Here is an 18,250-nt window from a genome sequence, read left to right on the forward strand (position 1 = left end):
CCAGAGTTAGGCCTAGTGTGGCCATAGTTAGGCCTAGTGTGGCCAGAGTTAGGCCTAGTGTGGCCAGTTAGGCCTAATGTGGCCAGAGTTAGGACTAGTGTGGCCAGAGTTAGGCCTGGTGTGGCCAGAGTTAGGCCTAGTGTGGCCAGAGTTAGGCCTAGTGTGGCCAGAGGTAGGCCTAGTGTGGCCAGAGTTAGGCCTAGTGTGGCCAGAGTTAGGCCTAGTGTGGCCAGTTAGGCCTAATGTGGCCAGATTTAGGCCTAATGTGGCCAGAGTTAGGCCTGGCGTGGCCAGAGCTAGGCCTAGTGTGGCCAGAGTTAGGCCTAGTGTGGCTAGAGTTAGGCCTGGTGTGGCCAGTTAGGCCTAGTTTGGCAAGAGTTAGGCCTAGTGTGGCCAGTTAGGCATGGTGTGGCCAGAGTTAGGCCTAGTGTGGCCAGTTAGGCCTGGTGTGGCTAGAGTTAGGCCTGGTGTGGCCAGAGTTAGGCCTTGATTGGCCAGAGTTAGGCCTGGTGTGGCCAGTTAGGCCTAGTGTGGCCAGAGTTAGGCCTAGTGTGGCCAGAGTTAGGTCTAGTGTGGCCAGTTAGGCATAGTGTGGCCAGTTTCGGCCTAGTTTGGCCAGAGTTAGGCCTAGTGTGGCCAGAGTTAGGCCTGGTGTGGCCAGAGTTAGGCCTAGTGTGGCCAGTTAGGCCTAGTGTGGCCAGAGTTAGGCCTAGTGTGGCCAGAGTTAGGCCTCCTAAAGTGTGAAGTAGATCATCAGACAGACACATTTGTTTCTGCCACTTCAGGTAGATGTTGGGAGAATTTGGAAGAGGCGGCTGGTTCTATGTGTGTTAAGTTTGTTGATGTGTTAAGTGTGGTGTGTGTTGATGTGTTAAGTGTGGTGTGTGTTGATGTGTTAAGTGTGGTGTGTGTTGATGTGTTAAGTGTCCACAAACTAAAGTCTAAGCTCACCACAGAAGCCTAACCATAATATAACAACAGCCATCATATAACACCAGCCATCATATAACACCAGCCATCATTTAACACCAGCCATCATATAACACCAGCCATCATATAACACCAGCCATCATATAACACCAGCCATCATTTAACACCAGCCATCATATAACACCAGCCATCATATAACACCAGCCATCATATAACACCAGCCATCATATAACACCAGCCATCATATAACACCAGCCATCATATAACACCAGTCATCATATAACAACCCCTAGAAATCAGGACCTGGTTGTTTTCTTTGAAAATAAAGCCGTGTTTAGATGTCCCCGGGTCAGCCGTCACACAACACATTTGTCACCACATGTGCTAGACCAATGTGTCACCACATGTGCTAGACCAATGTGTCACCACATGTGCTAGACCAATGTGTCACCACATGTGCTAGACCAATGTGTTACCACTGGTTCTTCTAATGTAGGACTTTTTGCTTCTAGTGAAGGACATATTTGTTCTAGTGAAGGACTGTGTTCTAGTGTAGGACCTGTTTGTTCTAGTGAAGGACATGTTTGTTCTAGTGTAGGACTTTTTGCTTCTAGTGTAGGACTGTGTTCTAGTGTAGGACTGTGTTCTAGTGTAGGACTGTGTTCTAGTGTAGGACTGTGTTCTAGTGTAGGACTGTGTTCTAGTGTAGGACTGTGTTCTAGTGTAGGACTGTGTTCTACTACCCAAAGCTACCCCCCCCCGTGACCTACAAGCCACCTAGCTCCTCCCCCTCTCAGTTTTCTACACCCCCAGGCGTACTTTACTCACCACATGCTAATCATGTTAATTATGTTAATTACAGATATCCCAGCTACAAAAACGGAAGGTTGGTTCACCTCTGACCCCTGCAAGACGCCGATGAACTGATAGTGACCTCAGGTAGGCGCCTTTCACACGAGCTAGCTGGTGTCACCACTGGACTCAGTCTCACCATGTCTCACCACTTGTCTCACCACTTGTCTCATCACGTGTCTCACCACTTGTCTCACCACTTGTCTCACCTTGTCTCACCACGTGTCTCACCACGTGTCTCAGCACGTGTCTCAGCACGTGTCTCAGCACGTCTCTCACCATGTGTCTCATCACGTGTCTCAGTCCGTGTCTCATCACGTGTCTCACCACTTGTCTCACCTTGTCTCACCACGTGTCTCACCACGTGTCTCAGCACGTCTCTCACCATGTGTCTCATCACGTGTCTCACCACGTGTCTCACCATTTGTCTCACAACGTGTTTTACTAATTTTTTTACTTGTTTCACCGTGTTTCACGAATTCAATCAACTTTTAATCAACTCCTGACTTGCACTTGAAGCTCCCAATCCCATGATGTCTACATGTCATACACACCTGTACATGAGCGCTACCTTGACCTTCAGAGTCGTCTGTTGTACGTCTGTTGTACGTCTGTTGTACGTCTGCTGAAAATCTGCTGTACGTCTGTTGTACGTCTGCTGTACGTCTGCTGTACGTCTGTTGTAGGCTTGCTGTACATCTGTTGTACGTCAGTTGTACGTCAGTTGTACGTCTGCTGTACGCCAACTGTACCTCGCTCTTAGGACGATTGTTTAGCGCAAGTCGAGCGGAACATCCCACGTTACGGCTGACGGCAATAAAAGACCCTTTGTTGGTGGGCTACAATAAGATCTTGTCCCAGTATTATTTCCCTTAGTCCATGTATTACTTTCATTGTTCCAGTATAATTTCCCTTGGTCCCAGTATTATTTCCCTTAGTCCATGTATTACTTTCGTTGTTCCAGTATTATTTCCCTTGGTCCCAGTATTATTTCCCTTAGTCCGTGTATTACTTTCATTGTTCCAGTATTATTTCCCTTGGTCCCAGTATTATTTCCCTTGGTCCCAGTATTATTTCCCTTGGTCCCAGTATTATTTCCCTTGGTCCCAGTATTATTTCCCTTGGTCCATGTATTACTTTCATTGGTCCATGTATTACTTTCCTTTGGAGAACTTTAACCAAATATTGTTTGATAGATTCTAAGCGACATTTTCGTTTAGCTAGAGACTCCAGTAGTAGCCCTGTCTCTGGTCTCTGGGTTAGCTGTTTGATAGAGTGACAGAACGCCATGTCTATGGGCTAGTTGTTTGATAGAGTGACAGAACGCCATGTCTATGGGCTAGTTGTTTGATAGAGTGACAGAACGCCATGTCTATGGGCTAGTTGTTTGATAGAGTGACAGAACGCCATGTCTATGGGCTAGTTGTTTGATAGAGTGACAGAACGCCATGTCTATGGGCTAGTTGTTTGATAGAGTGACAGAACGCCATGTCTATGGGCTAGTTGTTTGATAGAGTGACAGAACGCCATGTCTATGGGCTAGTTGTTGTCGCGTCAGTGTGTGCCTGTGTGCCGCTCTGATTGAGGATTGGTTGGTTATCTTATCTGCCCATGATACAACATTTCAATCGCTAGACCCAGCTGATATCAACTTAATCGTTGGTCAGCGCAATCCACTTTGTTAGCTAGCACACACACACCCACACACAAAGACACACACACAGACATACACACAGACATACACACAGACACACACACACACAGACACACACACACACACACATACACACAGACATACACACAGACACACACAGACATACACACAGACACAAACAGACACACCCACACACAGACCCACACATAGACACACACAGACACACCCACACACAGATACACACACATACACACAGACAGACACATTGGTGGCTAGCTTTAATCAAACAGTTGAACAGATTCAAATATCAAGGGAGATAAGTCGAATAATTGAAAACATCTACGGTCATAGTTGGCTGTCTCCCTTTCTTATTCTAACAAATACTACTGTCTAGTGATGTGTGTCTAGTGATGTGTGTCTAGTGATGTGTGTCTAATGATGTGTGTCTAGTGATGTGTGTCTAGTGATGTGTGTCTAGTGATGTGTGTCTAGTGATGTGTGTCTAGTGATGTGTGTCTAGTGATGTGTGTCTAGTGATGTGTGTCTAGTGATGTGTGTCTAATGATGTGTGTCTAGTGATGTGTGTCTAGTGATGTGTGTCTAGTGATGTGTGTCTAGTGATGTGTGTCTAGTGATGTGTGTCTAGTGATGTGTGTCTAGTGATGTGTGTCTAGTGATGTGTTCCAAGTGATGTGTTCCAAGTGATGTGTTCCAAGTGATGTGTTCCAAGTGATGTGTGTCTAGTGATGTGTGTCTAGTGATGTGTGTCTAGTGATGTGTGTCTAGTGATGTGTTCCAAGTGATGTGTTCCAAGTGATGTGTTCCAAGTGATGTGTTCCAAGTGATGTGTGTCTAGTGATGTGTGTCTAGTGATGTGTGTCTAGTGATGTGTGTCTAAAGATGTGTGTCTAGTGATGTGTGTCTAGTGATGTGTCTAGTGATGTGTGTCTAGTGATGTGTGTCTACTGATGTGTCTAGTGATGTGTGTCTAGTGATGTGTGTCTAGTGATGTGTGTCTAGTGATGTGTGTCTAGTGATGATGTGTGTCTAGTGATGTGTGTCTAGTGATGTGTGTCTAGTGATGTGTGTCTAGTGATGTGTGTCTAGTGATGTGTTCCAAGTGATGTGTGTCTAGTGATGTGTGTCTACTGATGTGTCTATTGATGTGTGTCTAGTGATGTGTGTCTAGTGATGTGTGTCTAGTGATGTGTCTAGTGATGTGTGTCTAGTGATGTGTGTCTAGTGATGTGTGTCTAGTGATGTGTCTAGTGATGTGTGTCTAGTGATGTGTGTCTAGTGATGTGTGTCTAGTGATGTGTGTCTAGTGATGTGTGTCTAGTGATGTGTCTAGTGATGTGTGTCTAGTGATGTGTGTCTAATGATGTGTGTCTAGTGATGTGTGTCTAGTGATGTGTGTCTAGTGATGTGTGTCTAGTGATGTGTGTCTAGTGATGTGTGTCTAGTGATGTGTGTCTAGTGATGTGTGTCTAGTGATGTGTGTCTAATGATGTGTGTCTAGTGATGTGTGTCTAGTGATGTGTGTCTAGTGATGTGTGTCTAGTGATGTGTGTCTAGTGATGTGTGTCTAGTGATGTGTGTCTAGTGATGTGTGTCTAGTGATGTGTTCCAAGTGATGTGTTCCAAGTGATGTGTTCCAAGTGATGTGTTCCAAGTGATGTGTGTCTAGTGATGTGTGTCTAGTGATGTGTGTCTAGTGATGTGTGTCTAGTGATGTGTGTCTAATGATGTGTGTCTAGTGATGTGTGTCTAATGATGTGTGTCTAGTGATGTGTGTCTAATGATGTGTGTCTAGTGATGTGTGTCTAGTGATGATGTGTGTCTAGTGATGTGTGTCTAGTGATGTGTGTCTAGTGATGTGTGTCTAGTGATGTGTGTCTAGTGATATGTGTCTAGTGATGTGTGTCTAGTGATGTGTGTCTAGTGATGTGTGTCTAGTGATGTGTGTCTAGTGATGTGTGTCTAGTGATGTGTGTCTAGTGATGTGTTCCAAGTGATGTGTGTCTAGTGATGTGTGTCTAGTGATGTGTGTCTAGTGATGTGTGTCTAATGATGTGTGTCTAGTGATGTGTGTCTAATGATGTGTGTCTAGTGATGTGTGTCTAGTGATGTGTGTCTAGTGATGTGTGTCTAATGATGTGTGTCTAGTGATGTGTGTCTAATGATGTGTGTCTAGTGATGTGTGTCTAGTGATGTGTGTCTAGTGATGTGTGTCTAGTGATGTGTGTCTAGTGATGTGTGTAGTGATGTGTGTCTAGTGATGTGTTCCAAGTGATGTGTGTCTAGTGATGTGTGTCTAGTGATGTGTTCCAAGTGATGTGTGTCTACTGATGTGTGTCTAGTGATGATGTGTGTCTAGTGATGTGTGTCTAGTGATGTGTGTCTAGTGATGTGTGTCTAGTGATGTGTGTCTAGTGATGTGTGTCTAGTGATGTGTGTCTAGTGATGTGTGTCTAATGATGTGTGTCTAGTGATGTGTGTCTAGTGATGTGTGTCTAGTGATGTGTGTCTAGTGATGTGTGTCTAGTGATGTGTGTCTGATGAAATGTGTCTAGTGATGTGTGTCTAGTGATGTGTGTCTAGTGATGATGTGTGTCTTGTGATGTGTGTCTAGTGATGTGTGTCTAGTGATGTGTGTCTAGTGATGTGTGTCTAGTGATGTGTGTCTAGTGATGTGTGTCTAGTGATGTGTGTCTAGTGATGTGTGTCTAGTGATGATGTGTGTCTAGTGATGTGTGTCTAGTGATGTGTGTCTAGTGATGTGTGTCTAGTGATGTGTGTCTAATGATGTGTGTCTAGTGATGTGTGTCTAATGATGTGTGTCTAGTGATGTGTGTCTAATGATGTGTGTCTAGTGATGTGTGTCTAGTGATGTGTGTCTAGTGATGTGTGTCTAGTGATGTGTGTCTAGTGATGTGTTCCAAGTGATGTGTGTCTAGTGATGTGTGTCTAGTGATGTGTGTCTAGTGATGTGTGTCTAGTGATGTGTGTCTAGTGATGTGTGTCTAGTGATGTGTGTCTAGTGATGATGTGTGTCTAGTGATGTGTTCCAAGTGATGTGTGTCTAGTGATGTGTGTCTAGTGATGTGTGTCTAGTGATGTGTGTCTAGTGATGTGTGTCTAGTGATGTGTGTCTAGTGATGTGTGTCTAGTGGTGTGTGTCTAGTGATGTGTGTCTAGTGATGTGTGTCTAGTGATGTGTGTCTAGTGATGTGTTCCAAGTGATGTGTGTCTAGTGATGTGTTCCAAGTGATGTGTGTCTAGTGATGTGTGTCTAGTGATGTGTGTCTAGTGATGTGTGTCTAGTGATGTGTGTCTAGTGATGTGTGTCTGATGATGTGTGTCTAGTGATGTGTGTCTAGTGATGTGTGTCTAGTGATGATGTGTGTCTAGTGATGTGTGTCTAGTGATGTGTGTCTAGTGATGTGTGTCTAGTGATGTGTCTAGTGATGTGTGTCTAGTGATGTGTGTCTAGTGATGTGTGTCTAGTGATGTGTGTCTAGTGATGTGTGTCTAGTGATGTGTGTCTAGTGATGTGTGTCTAGTGATGTGTGTCTAGTGATGTGTGTCTAGTGATGTGTGTCTAGTGATGTGTGTGTAGTGATGATGTGTGTCTAGTGATGTGTGTCTAGTGATGTGTTCCAAGTGATGTGTGTCTAGTGATGTGTGTCTAGTGATGTGTGTCTAGTGATGTGTGTCTAGTGATGTGTGTGTAGTGATGATGTGTGTCTAGTGATGTGTGTCTAGTGATGTGTTCCAAGTGATGTGTGTCTAGTGATGTGTGTCTAGTGATGTGTGTCTAGTGATGTGTGTCTAGTGATGTGTGTCTAGTGATGTGTGTCTAGTGATGTGTGTCTAGTGATGTGTGTCTAGTGATGATGTGTGTCTAGTGATGTGTGTCTAGTGATGTGTGTCTAGTGATGATGTGTGTCTAGTGATGTGTGTCTAATGATGTGTGTCTAATGATGTGTGTCTAGTGATGTGTGTCTAGTGATGTGTGTCTAGTGATGTGTGTCTAGTGATGTGTGTCTAGTGATGTGTGTCTAGTGATGTGTGTCTAGTGATGTGTGTCTAGTGATGTGTGTCTAGTGATGTGTGTCTAATGATGTGTGTCTAGTGATGTGTGTCTAGTGATGTGTGTCTAGTGATGTGTGTCTAGTGATGTGTGTCTAGTGATGTGTGTCTAGTGATGTGTTTCTAGTGATGTGTGTCTAGTGATGTGTACCAAGTGATGTGTGTCTAGTGATGTGTGTCTAGTGATGTGTGTCTAGTGATGTGTGTCTAGTGATGTGTGTCTAGTGATGTGTGTCTAGTGATGTGTGTCTAGTGATGATGTGTGTCTAGTGATGTGTGTCTAGTGATGTGTTCCAAGTGATGTATTCCAAGTGATGTGTTCCAAGTGATGTGTGTCTACTGATGTGTGTTTAGTGATGTGTTCCAAGTGATGTGTGTCTAGTGATGTGTGTCTAGTGATGTGTGTCTAGTGATGTGTGTCTAGTGATGTGTGTCTAGTGATGTGTGTCTAGTGATGTGTGTCTAGTGATGTGTGTCTAGTGATGTGTGTCTAGTGATGTGTGTCTAGTGATGTGAGTCTAGTGATGTGTGTCTAGTGATGTGTGTCTAGTGATGTGTGTCTAGTGATGTGTGTCTAGTGATGATGTGTCTAGTGATGTGTGTCTAGTGATGTGTGTCTAGTGATGTGTGTCTAGTGATGTGTTCCAAGTGATGTGTTCCAAGTGATGTGTGTCTAGTGATGTGTGTCTAGTGATGTGTGTCTAGTGATGTGTGTCTAGTGGTGTGTGTCTAGTGATGTGTGTCTAGTGATGTGTGTCTAGTGATGTGTTCCAAGTGATGTGTGTCTACTGATGTGTGTCTAGTGATGTGTGTCTAGTGATGTGTGTCTAGTGATGTGTTCCAAGTGATGTGTTCCAAGTGATGTGTTCCAAGTGATGTGTTCCAAGTGATGTGTTCCAAGTGATGTGTGTCTAGTGATGTGTATCTTTAATGGGTCATATGAAATCAATTGTCTCTTCAAAGTAGCTACAGCTAAAAATTCCTAAAATATTCTTACCTGAGCCTACACATTTTAGTATTAAAATGTAGTGTGTAGTGAATTGTTTAAGGATAAAGATATGGTTAAAATAATCTAAAAGCGTAAAGTCCTTTATGAACGGTCATTAACTAGAATTTCTAATACTTTTAATGCTGTTTATAAGACTGATAAAATAAAATACAAAGTAGATCTGTATTATCATATTATTGATTACGAGCCGGCCCGCGGCATAACATACGCCGCTATTTAGTTGTTTCTAATTTTCAATAATTCATAATTTGTGAATTCGACAGTACCAACGCTGACACTGAAAATATTTCTTTAAAACACTATAAGTAGCTCGTTAAGGACCATAACCCCCCCTTCCTTCCCCCCCCCCCCCCTACGTTTAAAATCGTTGGCTCTGCTTGTAAACATTTAGAGTGAACACAGCTCACTAAAACCATGTAGTGGTGGGGAGGTAGGGAGAGCGTTTGCAGCTTGTTTTCTAACGGCTCGAAGAGGAGAATTATATATATAGATAGATATACTTTTGGTTTATATTTACTGTTTGTGTTTTCATGACCAACTAAAACGCAAGAAGTTAAGATTTTAGCCATGATTGCCTTGGCGTTAAGCTAACCTTGACGCTTAGCTGACCTTGACGTTTAGCTGACCTTGACGCTAAGCTGACCTTGACGCTAAGCTGACCGTGGCATTTAGCTGACCTTGATGTTTAGCTAACCTTAACGTTAGGCTGACCTTGGTTCATTAGATATCACCCATTTGAATGTTCTATCCATACTTACCTAACACTGTCCACTATATATCTACTTTATAGCCCATACTGACAACATCTTTGCAAGAAGAGAGACGGGTTAGTTAGAGACGGCTGAATTACAGACATAAGATTTACAGGCAGAAATAAGGTTTATAGGCAGACAGAAGATATACAAGCAGACAGAAGATTTACATGCAGACAGAAGATTTACAAGCAGACAGAAGATTTACAGACAGAATATTTACAGGCAGACAGAAGAGTTACAGGCAGACAGAAGATTTACAGACATAATATTTACAGGCAGACAGAAGAGTTACAGGCAGACATAAGATTTAAAGACAGAAGATTTACAGGCAGACAGAAGATTTACAGGCAGACAGAAGATTTACAGGCAGACAGAAGATTTACAGACAGAAGATTTACAGGCAGACAGAAGATTTACAGGCAGACAGAAGATTTACAGACAGAAGATTTACAGGCAGACAGAAGATTTACAGGCAGACAGAAGATTTAAAGACAGAAGATTTAAAGACAGAAGATTTACAGGCAGACAGAAGATTTACAGACAGAAGATTTACAGGCAGACAGAAGAGTTACAGGCAGAAGATTTACAGGCAGACAGAAGATTTACAGGCAGAAGATTTACAGACAGACAGAATATTTACTGGCAGAGTGAAGATTTACAGGCAGAGAGAAGATTTACAGACAGAAGATTTACAGGCAGACTGAAGATTTACAGGCAGAGAGAAGATTTACAGACAGAAGATTTACAGGCAGAAGATTTAAATGTAGAAGATTTACAGGCAGACAGAAGATTTACAGACAGACAGAAGATTTACAGACAAACAGAAGATTTACAGACAGAAGATTTACAGGCAGAAGATTTACAGGCAGACAGAAGATTTACAGACAGACAGAAGATTTACAGGCAGACAGAAGATTTACAGGCAGACAGAAGATTTACAGACAGACAGAAGATTTACAGACATAAGATTTACAGACTGAAGATTTACAGACTGAAGATTTACAGGCAGACAGAAGATTTACAGACAGACAGAAGATTTACAGGCAGACTGAAGATTTACAGGCAGACAGAAGATTTACAGGCAGACAGAAGATTTACAGGCAGACAGAAGATTTAGACAGACAGAAGATTTACAGACAGACAGAAGATTTACAGGCAGACAGAAGATTTACAGACAGACAGAAGATTTACAGACAGAAGATTTACAGACAGAAGATTTACAGACTGAAGATTTACAGACTGAAGATTTACAGGCAGACAGAAGATTTACAGACAGACAGAAGATTTACAGGCAGACTGAAGATTTACAGGCAGACAGAAGATTTACAGGCAGACAGAAGAGTTACAGGCAGACAGAAGATTTACGGACAGAAGATTTACAGGCAGACAGAAGATTTACAGGCAGACAGAAGATTTACAGGCAGACAGAAGAGTTACAGGCAGACAGAAGATTTACGGACAGAAGATTTACAGGCAGACAGAAGATTTACAGGCAGACAGAAGATTTACAGGCAGAAGATTTACAGGCAGACAGAAGATTTACAGGCAGACAGAAGATTTACAGGCAGACAGAAGATTTACAGGCAGACAGAAGATTTACAGACAGACAGAAGATTTACAGACATAAGATTTACAGACTGAAGATTTACAGACTGAAGATTTACAGGCAGACAGAAGATTTACAGACAGACAGAAGATTTACAGGCAGACTGAAGATTTACAGGCAGACAGAAGATTTACAGGCAGACAGAAGATTTACAGGCAGACAGAAGATTTAGACAGACAGAAGATTTACAGACAGACAGAAGATTTACAGGCAGACAGAAGATTTACAGACAGACAGAAGATTTACAGACAGAAGATTTACAGACTGAAGATTTACAGACTGAAGATTTACAGGCAGACAGAAGATTTACAGACAGACAGAAGATTTACAGGCAGACTGAAGATTTACAGGCAGACAGAAGATTTACAGGCAGACAGAAGAGTTACAGGCAGACAGAAGATTTACGGACAGAAGATTTACAGGCAGACAGAAGATTTACAGGCAGACAGAAGATTTACAGGCAGACAGAAGAGTTACAGGCAGACAGAAGATTTACGGACAGAAGATTTACAGGCAGACAGAAGATTTACAGGCAGACAGAAGATTTACAGACATAAGATTTACAGGCAGACAGAAGATTTACAGGCAGACAGAAGATTTACAGGCAGACAGAAGATTTACAGACAGACAGAAGATTTACAGGCAGACAGAAGATTTACAGACAGAAGATTTACAGACAGAAGATTTACAGGCAGAAGATTTACAGGCATACAAAAGATTTACAGGCAGACAGAAGATTTACAGGCAGAAGATTTACAGGCAGACAGAAGATTTACAGACAGACAGAAGATTTACAGACAGACAGAAGATTTACAGACAGACAGAAGATTTACAGACAGACAGAAGATTTACAGACAGACAGAAGATTTACAGACAGACAGAAGATTTACAGATAGACAGAAGTTTGACGTAGACATTTTCATTGATGGTTCTGGCGACTCTGACACAAAAAAAAATGTTGTATTTCAGGTGTTTCAAAGGCTTGTGACGGCTGAGTGCATTAGCCTTGAGGTCTTGATTGGGCGTCTGCTGGAACCGATCATTCTGAAGCGCGTGAGTTTGTTCTGCAAGCCCCGCCCACCTAATGAGATTCAAATTTTACCGATCGTCGCTAGCTTTGTATGGACCTTAATTGAGGACCTTACTGAAGACCTAACCAAGGACCTTACTGAAGACCTTACCCAGGACCTTACTGAAGACCTAACCAAGGACCTTCCTGAGAACCTTTCTTGCTGTGACGCGGTGTGACCAGTGTGACGTCATGGTCGTCACAGATTGCATGTTGTTCCCGGATGTCCGGGTTAAAGAGGAACTTCCAGAGAGCGACACAGACACGCAGACTGACCACAGCTCATGTCCCTCTTCGCCCACCCCGCCCCCGCGCCATACCGTCCTACCCATGGACACGGTCATCCTAGTGGCAAAGTCCAAAGATGGCAGTAAAAACTCTTTGGTCTTCAGAAGTCTCTTGAGGCATCGCCGTACCCCCGGGCGTGTTGAGAAGATCAGGATCATCAAAGCTCCGTAAGTACACATCTGCCCACACATCTGCCCACACATCTGCCCACACATCTGCCCACACATCTGTCCACACATCTGCCCACACATCTGCCCACACATCTGCCCACACATCTGTCCACACATCTGTTCACACATCTGCCCACACATCTGCCCACACATCTGTCCACACATCTGCCCACACATCTGTCCACACATCTGTCCACACATCTGCCCACACATCTGCCCACACATCTGTCCACACATCTGCCCACACATCTGCCCACACATCTGCCCACACATCTGTCCACACATCTGCCCACACATCTGTCCACACATCTGTCCACACATCTGCCCACACATCTGCCCACACATCTGTCCACACATCTGCCCACACATCTGTCCACACATCTGTCCACACATCTGTCCACACATCTGCCCACACATCTGTCCACACATCTGCCCACACATCTGCCCACACATCTGTCCACACATCTGTCCACACATCTGCCCACACATCTGTCCACACATCTGCCCACACATCTGCCCACACATCTGTCCACACATCTGCCCACACATCTGTCCACACATCTGTCCACACATCTGTCCACACATCTGCCCACACATCTGTCCACACATCTGTCCACACATCTGTCCACACATCTGCCCACACATCTGCCCACACATCTGTCCACACATCTGCCCACACATCTGCCCACACATGTGCCCACACATCTGCCCACACATCTGTCCACACATCTGTCCACACATCTGTCCACACATCTGCCCACACATCTGCCCACACATCTGTCCACACATCTGTCCACACATCTGCCCACACATCTGCCCACATATTTGCCCACACATCTGCCCACACATCTGCCCACACATCTGCCCACACATCAACTCATACATCCGAAATTTTCTCCACGGAACTACCATGTCGCCAGACATCAAAATGTGTGTGGGGGGAGGGGGGGGGGGGGGCAGGCCGTTTAGTTAGGGGGATCAAAATCTGACAAAAACAACAAAATAATTTTCTTTGCACTGATAGACTGATGTTTCTAAAAAAAAAAGATTTACTTCAAAAGTGAGATTTTACAGTAACTAACACACACTATTGTATGGAAAAAATTACATTACATTTAATTATACTAAAGAAAGACAGCTGTAAAAAGAACTGCGTGCGGTGTCAAAACGGCCAATGACAAACCGGCCCCGTCAAAATGACCCCGACAAATCTGCCCCGACATAAGAGCCCCGTCAAATTGACCCCGTCAAAAGGGCCAGCGACATATGGACCCCGTCATATAAGCTGCCGACAAATAGGCTCCCGTCATTTAGGCTACCGACAAATAGGCTCCCGTTATATAATTTGACGGGGCCGATTTGTCCCGGGCTGTTTTGACAGGGCACCAAGAACTGTGTACAAAATCATTAATATAAATACAAATAACACTAGAATAAAAAAAAACAGGAAACCATAACATATCAAAATACTGGCTTGCCAGACTTTACTATTTTTTACCATTTGTAGGCGGGTATAATTGATAAATTAAAAATGAAAGTACTTTTTTTAAAAAAAAGATAAGAATGATATATAAATATCTTTAAAACTCGATTATATCTCGTCCAAAATGAGTTAGGGCAAATTTTTGTGTATATATATATACATGCAAACATGGACGTATAACCCTAAACCTAACTCTGCCTGTAAACTTAACCCTAACCCTAACTACAACAAAAACAAAAAACGCAAACACAAACACAAACGAAAACACAAACACAAAAGCAAGCGCAAACACAAACATAAACGTAGCGCAAACATAAACGCAAACGTAAACTTAACACAAAAGCAATCACAAAAACAAAAACAAACGCAAACACATCCGCAAACACAAACGCAAACGGAAACACAAACACAAACAAAAACGCAAACTCCAACGCTAACGTAAACACAAACATCAAAAGAAACTTATAAAAAAGTGTTTATTTCCTTTTTGGTACTTAGTCCAATGGGAAGCAATTTGTATACTTTTTTCAAATAAAATTAAAGTTTTTGTAAAGGGTAGTACAATTATTTTAATTTTGTCCTTTTCGCGTTGTGCGAATCAAAAATGATAAATTTAAACATAAACTGGCAGTGATCTCACCTACACTTTCTCGAATATTCTTAAATAACACTACGGGTGATGGCAACTCGGGATATAGACAATATTTTTAATCCATTTTTAATTACTTAAACTTTTTAAATAGTATAGAATCGCGTAGAAAAAAAGAATTGCGCACCAAGTGAACGCCAAACAAAATGTGTGTAATAGTACGGAATATTATTAGTACTTTATCAATTCATATGCGTTTTTTTTATAAATCGGAAATAACATAAATTACTACTTTCGGTCAGCGGAAATAAATCAAAATTTGACAGAAGGCAGAGAATTAGATCTTTTACTTACATGTGAAATTTCATTTATCTATCTGAAACAGTACTCAAGTTTTAGGCTTTTGAAAAATTGAAAGTAGAAAAAAGTTCCATTTTCGGTTATCCGAAAACGCTGAAATATTGATATAGATCTACAAATTTTATATAATACTTATATAGAAAATTTCATCAACCTAGTTGTAGCGGTACTCAAGTTATCGTGTTTACAGACACACATACACAGAGAGAGAGAGAGAGAGAGAGAGAGAGAGAGAGAGAGAGAGAGAGAGAGACATACGGACAAGAAGGAAAAACACGTTTTTCCGACTCAGAGAAAGTAAAAATGAAGATTTAGTTTTTAGTTTTAAAAATTTATCCATTTTGAGTTTTTTTGAAATTGTCAATTTCGATATTATTTGTTTTTAAAATAAACACTTTAAGAATATTACACTACGGCGATCAAGTCGAGTTTTTTTTACCACATGCATGTGTCCGCTATCCGCCACATACTGAGCAACATAATCCATTTGAGCTTGTATATATATATATATATATATATATATATATATATATATATATATATATATATATATATATATATTTATATATATATATATATATATATATATATATATATATATATATATATATATATATATATATATATATATATATATACTAGGCATACTGCCTAGCTTCGCTTAGGTTTTCAAAAAAGTTGAGAAATTGAATGAATAATTAATAGGTGATTGGCTGTTATGTTAAATGCTTAGGGCCTAAATTTATACAGTCGGGTTCTTTTATTGTGCACATAAATTGATGGAATATTCGCAAACTTACTACTCGCAAGGTTATTAGAACTGAAAGGGCTTTCATAAAAATTATTAATCAAATATAATATTAAATTACTTTTGCAATTAATTTTACAATTTCAATACAATACTAAACTTAATTTATAACAAAATATCCATTTAAAACAATGCTATACATTATGATTTTTGCTTTTTCTTAAAAAGAGTATACAAAATATTAAAAAATGTTACATTAAAAAGTTACCGCCCCTGTTCATAGACCAAATGACCAAATCTCGTATAATGAGAATTTCAATCGCAGTCATTTTTAGCCCTCTTCGAGGGCTTTGATGCTGACCAACAGTTTTTCTATACGTCCCAGTCATCTATAGAGGTGTATGCAAAAAATTAGCCAGTTAAACAAAGAGTAAGTACCCTAAAATTTGTGTAGAAATTACCCTGTTTTCCACATAAAATACAAAGATTATATAGGGAAATACGACTGGTCAGTTTTGACCCGTTTCCCGATTTTTCCCGGACATGGCGAGTTTTTTGTGACACCCCAAGGCGTTCTCCTACCACCTCACAAAATATGAAGGGGGGTCGTCGGAGGAAATTTTTTTTTCTTAATAGAGCTCATATGAAGAGAATTTCACTCGCGGTCACTTTTTAGCCCTCGTCGAGGGCTTTGAGTCAAACCGACAGGTTTGCCCTACGACCAAGCCATTTACCTATAAGCATGCCAAAACTTAGCCAGATGTAAAGAGGGTAAGTGCCCTAAAATCCGTTTTGAAATGACCCTCTGTTTTCCCCATAAAATACAAAGATTATATAGGGAAATACGACTGGTCAGTTTTGACCAATTTCCCGATTTTTCCCGGACATGGCGAGTTTTTTGTGACACCCCAGGGTGTTCTCCTACCACCTCACAAAATATCAAGGGGGGTCGTCGGAGGAAATTATTTTTCGTAATAGAGCTCATATAAAGAGAATTTCACTCGCGGTCACTTTTTAGCCCTCGTCGAGGGCTTTTAGTCAAACCGACAGGTATGCCCTACGGCCAAGTCATTTACCTATAAGCATGCCAAAACTTAGCCAGATGTAAAGAGGGTAAGTGCCCTAAAATCCATTTTGAAATGACCCTCTGTTTTCCCCATAAAATACAAAGATTATATAGGGAAATACGACTGGTCAGTTTTGACCCATTTCCCGATTTTTCCCGGACATGGCGAGTTTTTTGTGACACCCCAAGGCGTTCTCCTACCACCTCACAAAATTTCATGGGGGGGGGGTCGTCGGAGGAAATTTTTTTTCGTAATAGAGCTCATATAAAGAGAATTTCACTCGCTATCACTTTTTAGCCCTTGTCGAGGGCTTTGAGTCAAACCGACAGTTTTCCCTAAATATCAAGCCATTGTCCTAAAAGTATGCTAAAAATTAGCCAGATATACTGAGTTTAAGTACCCTAAAGTCTGCGTTGAAATGACCCTCTGTTTTCCCCATAAAATACAAAGATTATATAGGGAAATACAACTGGTCAGTTTTGACCCTTTTACGAAGTTTTCCCAGATATGCCGAGTTTTTTGTGCCACCCCAAGGCGTTCTCCTACCACCTCACAAAATTTCAAGGGGGGTCGTCGGAGGAAATTTTTTTTCGTAATAGAGCTCATATAAAGAGAATTTTACTGGCGGTCACGTTTTAGCCCTCGTCGAGGGCTTTGAGTGAAACCGACATGTCTGCCCTACGGCCAAGCCATTTACCTATAAACATGCCAAAAAATTAGCCAGATGTAAAGAGAGTAAGTGCCCTAAAATCCGTTTTGAAATGACCCTCTGTTTTTCCCATAAAATACAAAGATTATATAGGGAAATACGACTGGTCAGTTTTGACCCCTTTACGAAGTTTTCCCAGATATGCCGAGTTTTTTGTGACACCCCAAGGTGTTCTCCTACCACCTCACAAAATTTCAAGGGGGGTCGTCGGAGGAATTTTTTTTCCGTAATATAGCCCATATTAGGCGCCGGTCAGTCGAGGTCAGTTTTGACCCCCTCTCCGTAGACTTTTTGCCGAACCGTCACCGGACCTCGTGTTCTATCGCCCCAAGGCTCCTTCGTGCCAAATTTGACGCGCCTGCGGCGCCGGGAAGTGCCCTATCGGGCACCCGACCACTTTGCTTTATATATATATATATATATATATATATATATATATATATATATATATATATATATATATATATATATATATATAGGGGCCGAATGTTGTGTTGTTGTTTTTTTGCGGTGTTGCCTTTTTTTCTAGTTCCACTACAGACCCAAATACTGAGCCCCTCCTGGCACCTTGCCCTGAATATTTGTTTTTTATGGGCATTTGGCTTGTGTGGCACACCCTTACCATCTCAGTTGTTTTGTTACGACTATGTCAAATATTTTACAGGAGTTTCTTTCTGTCTTCTCTTCGACGGGTGGAAGGGGGGGGGGGGTCAGTTTTGTTTAATGCTTAAAGGACAAGCAGACAGACACGCAAAAATCTTTAGCAGCATATTGATTAAAGATAAATTAGATCAACAAAAAAATTGTGATTAAGGTTAAAACTGGTAGAAAAACATTGACACATTTTCGACTTAACTTGTGAAAACACT

At 41.6% G+C, this 18,250-nt stretch overlaps 1 protein-coding gene across 5 annotated transcripts in view; it reads left to right on the plus strand.

The window, feature by feature from the left end:
• LOC131942200 (microphthalmia-associated transcription factor) overlaps positions 1 to 18,250 on the plus strand; it is a 53,715-nt gene that overhangs the window by 12,777 nt on the left and 22,688 nt on the right. For all 5 annotated transcript variants that reach the window (XR_009386722.1, XR_009386723.1, XM_059301929.1 and 2 more), the window contains exons 2-3: positions 1,793 to 1,869; positions 11,868 to 12,422. Coding sequence is in view for 3 of the 5 variants with exons in the window: in XM_059301929.1 (XP_059157912.1) it covers positions 12,160 to 12,422 (263 nt within the window). In the remaining 2 variants the exon portion in view is untranslated. The remainder of the gene's footprint in view (positions 1 to 1,792; positions 1,870 to 11,867; positions 12,423 to 18,250) is intronic.

The sequence above is a fragment of the Physella acuta genome, unplaced genomic scaffold (assembly GCF_028476545.2).
Source record: "Physella acuta isolate Inbredline_101_S28 unplaced genomic scaffold, ASM2847654v3 ptg000394l, whole genome shotgun sequence".
Lineage (NCBI taxonomy): Eukaryota > Metazoa > Mollusca > Gastropoda > Physidae > Physella > Physella acuta.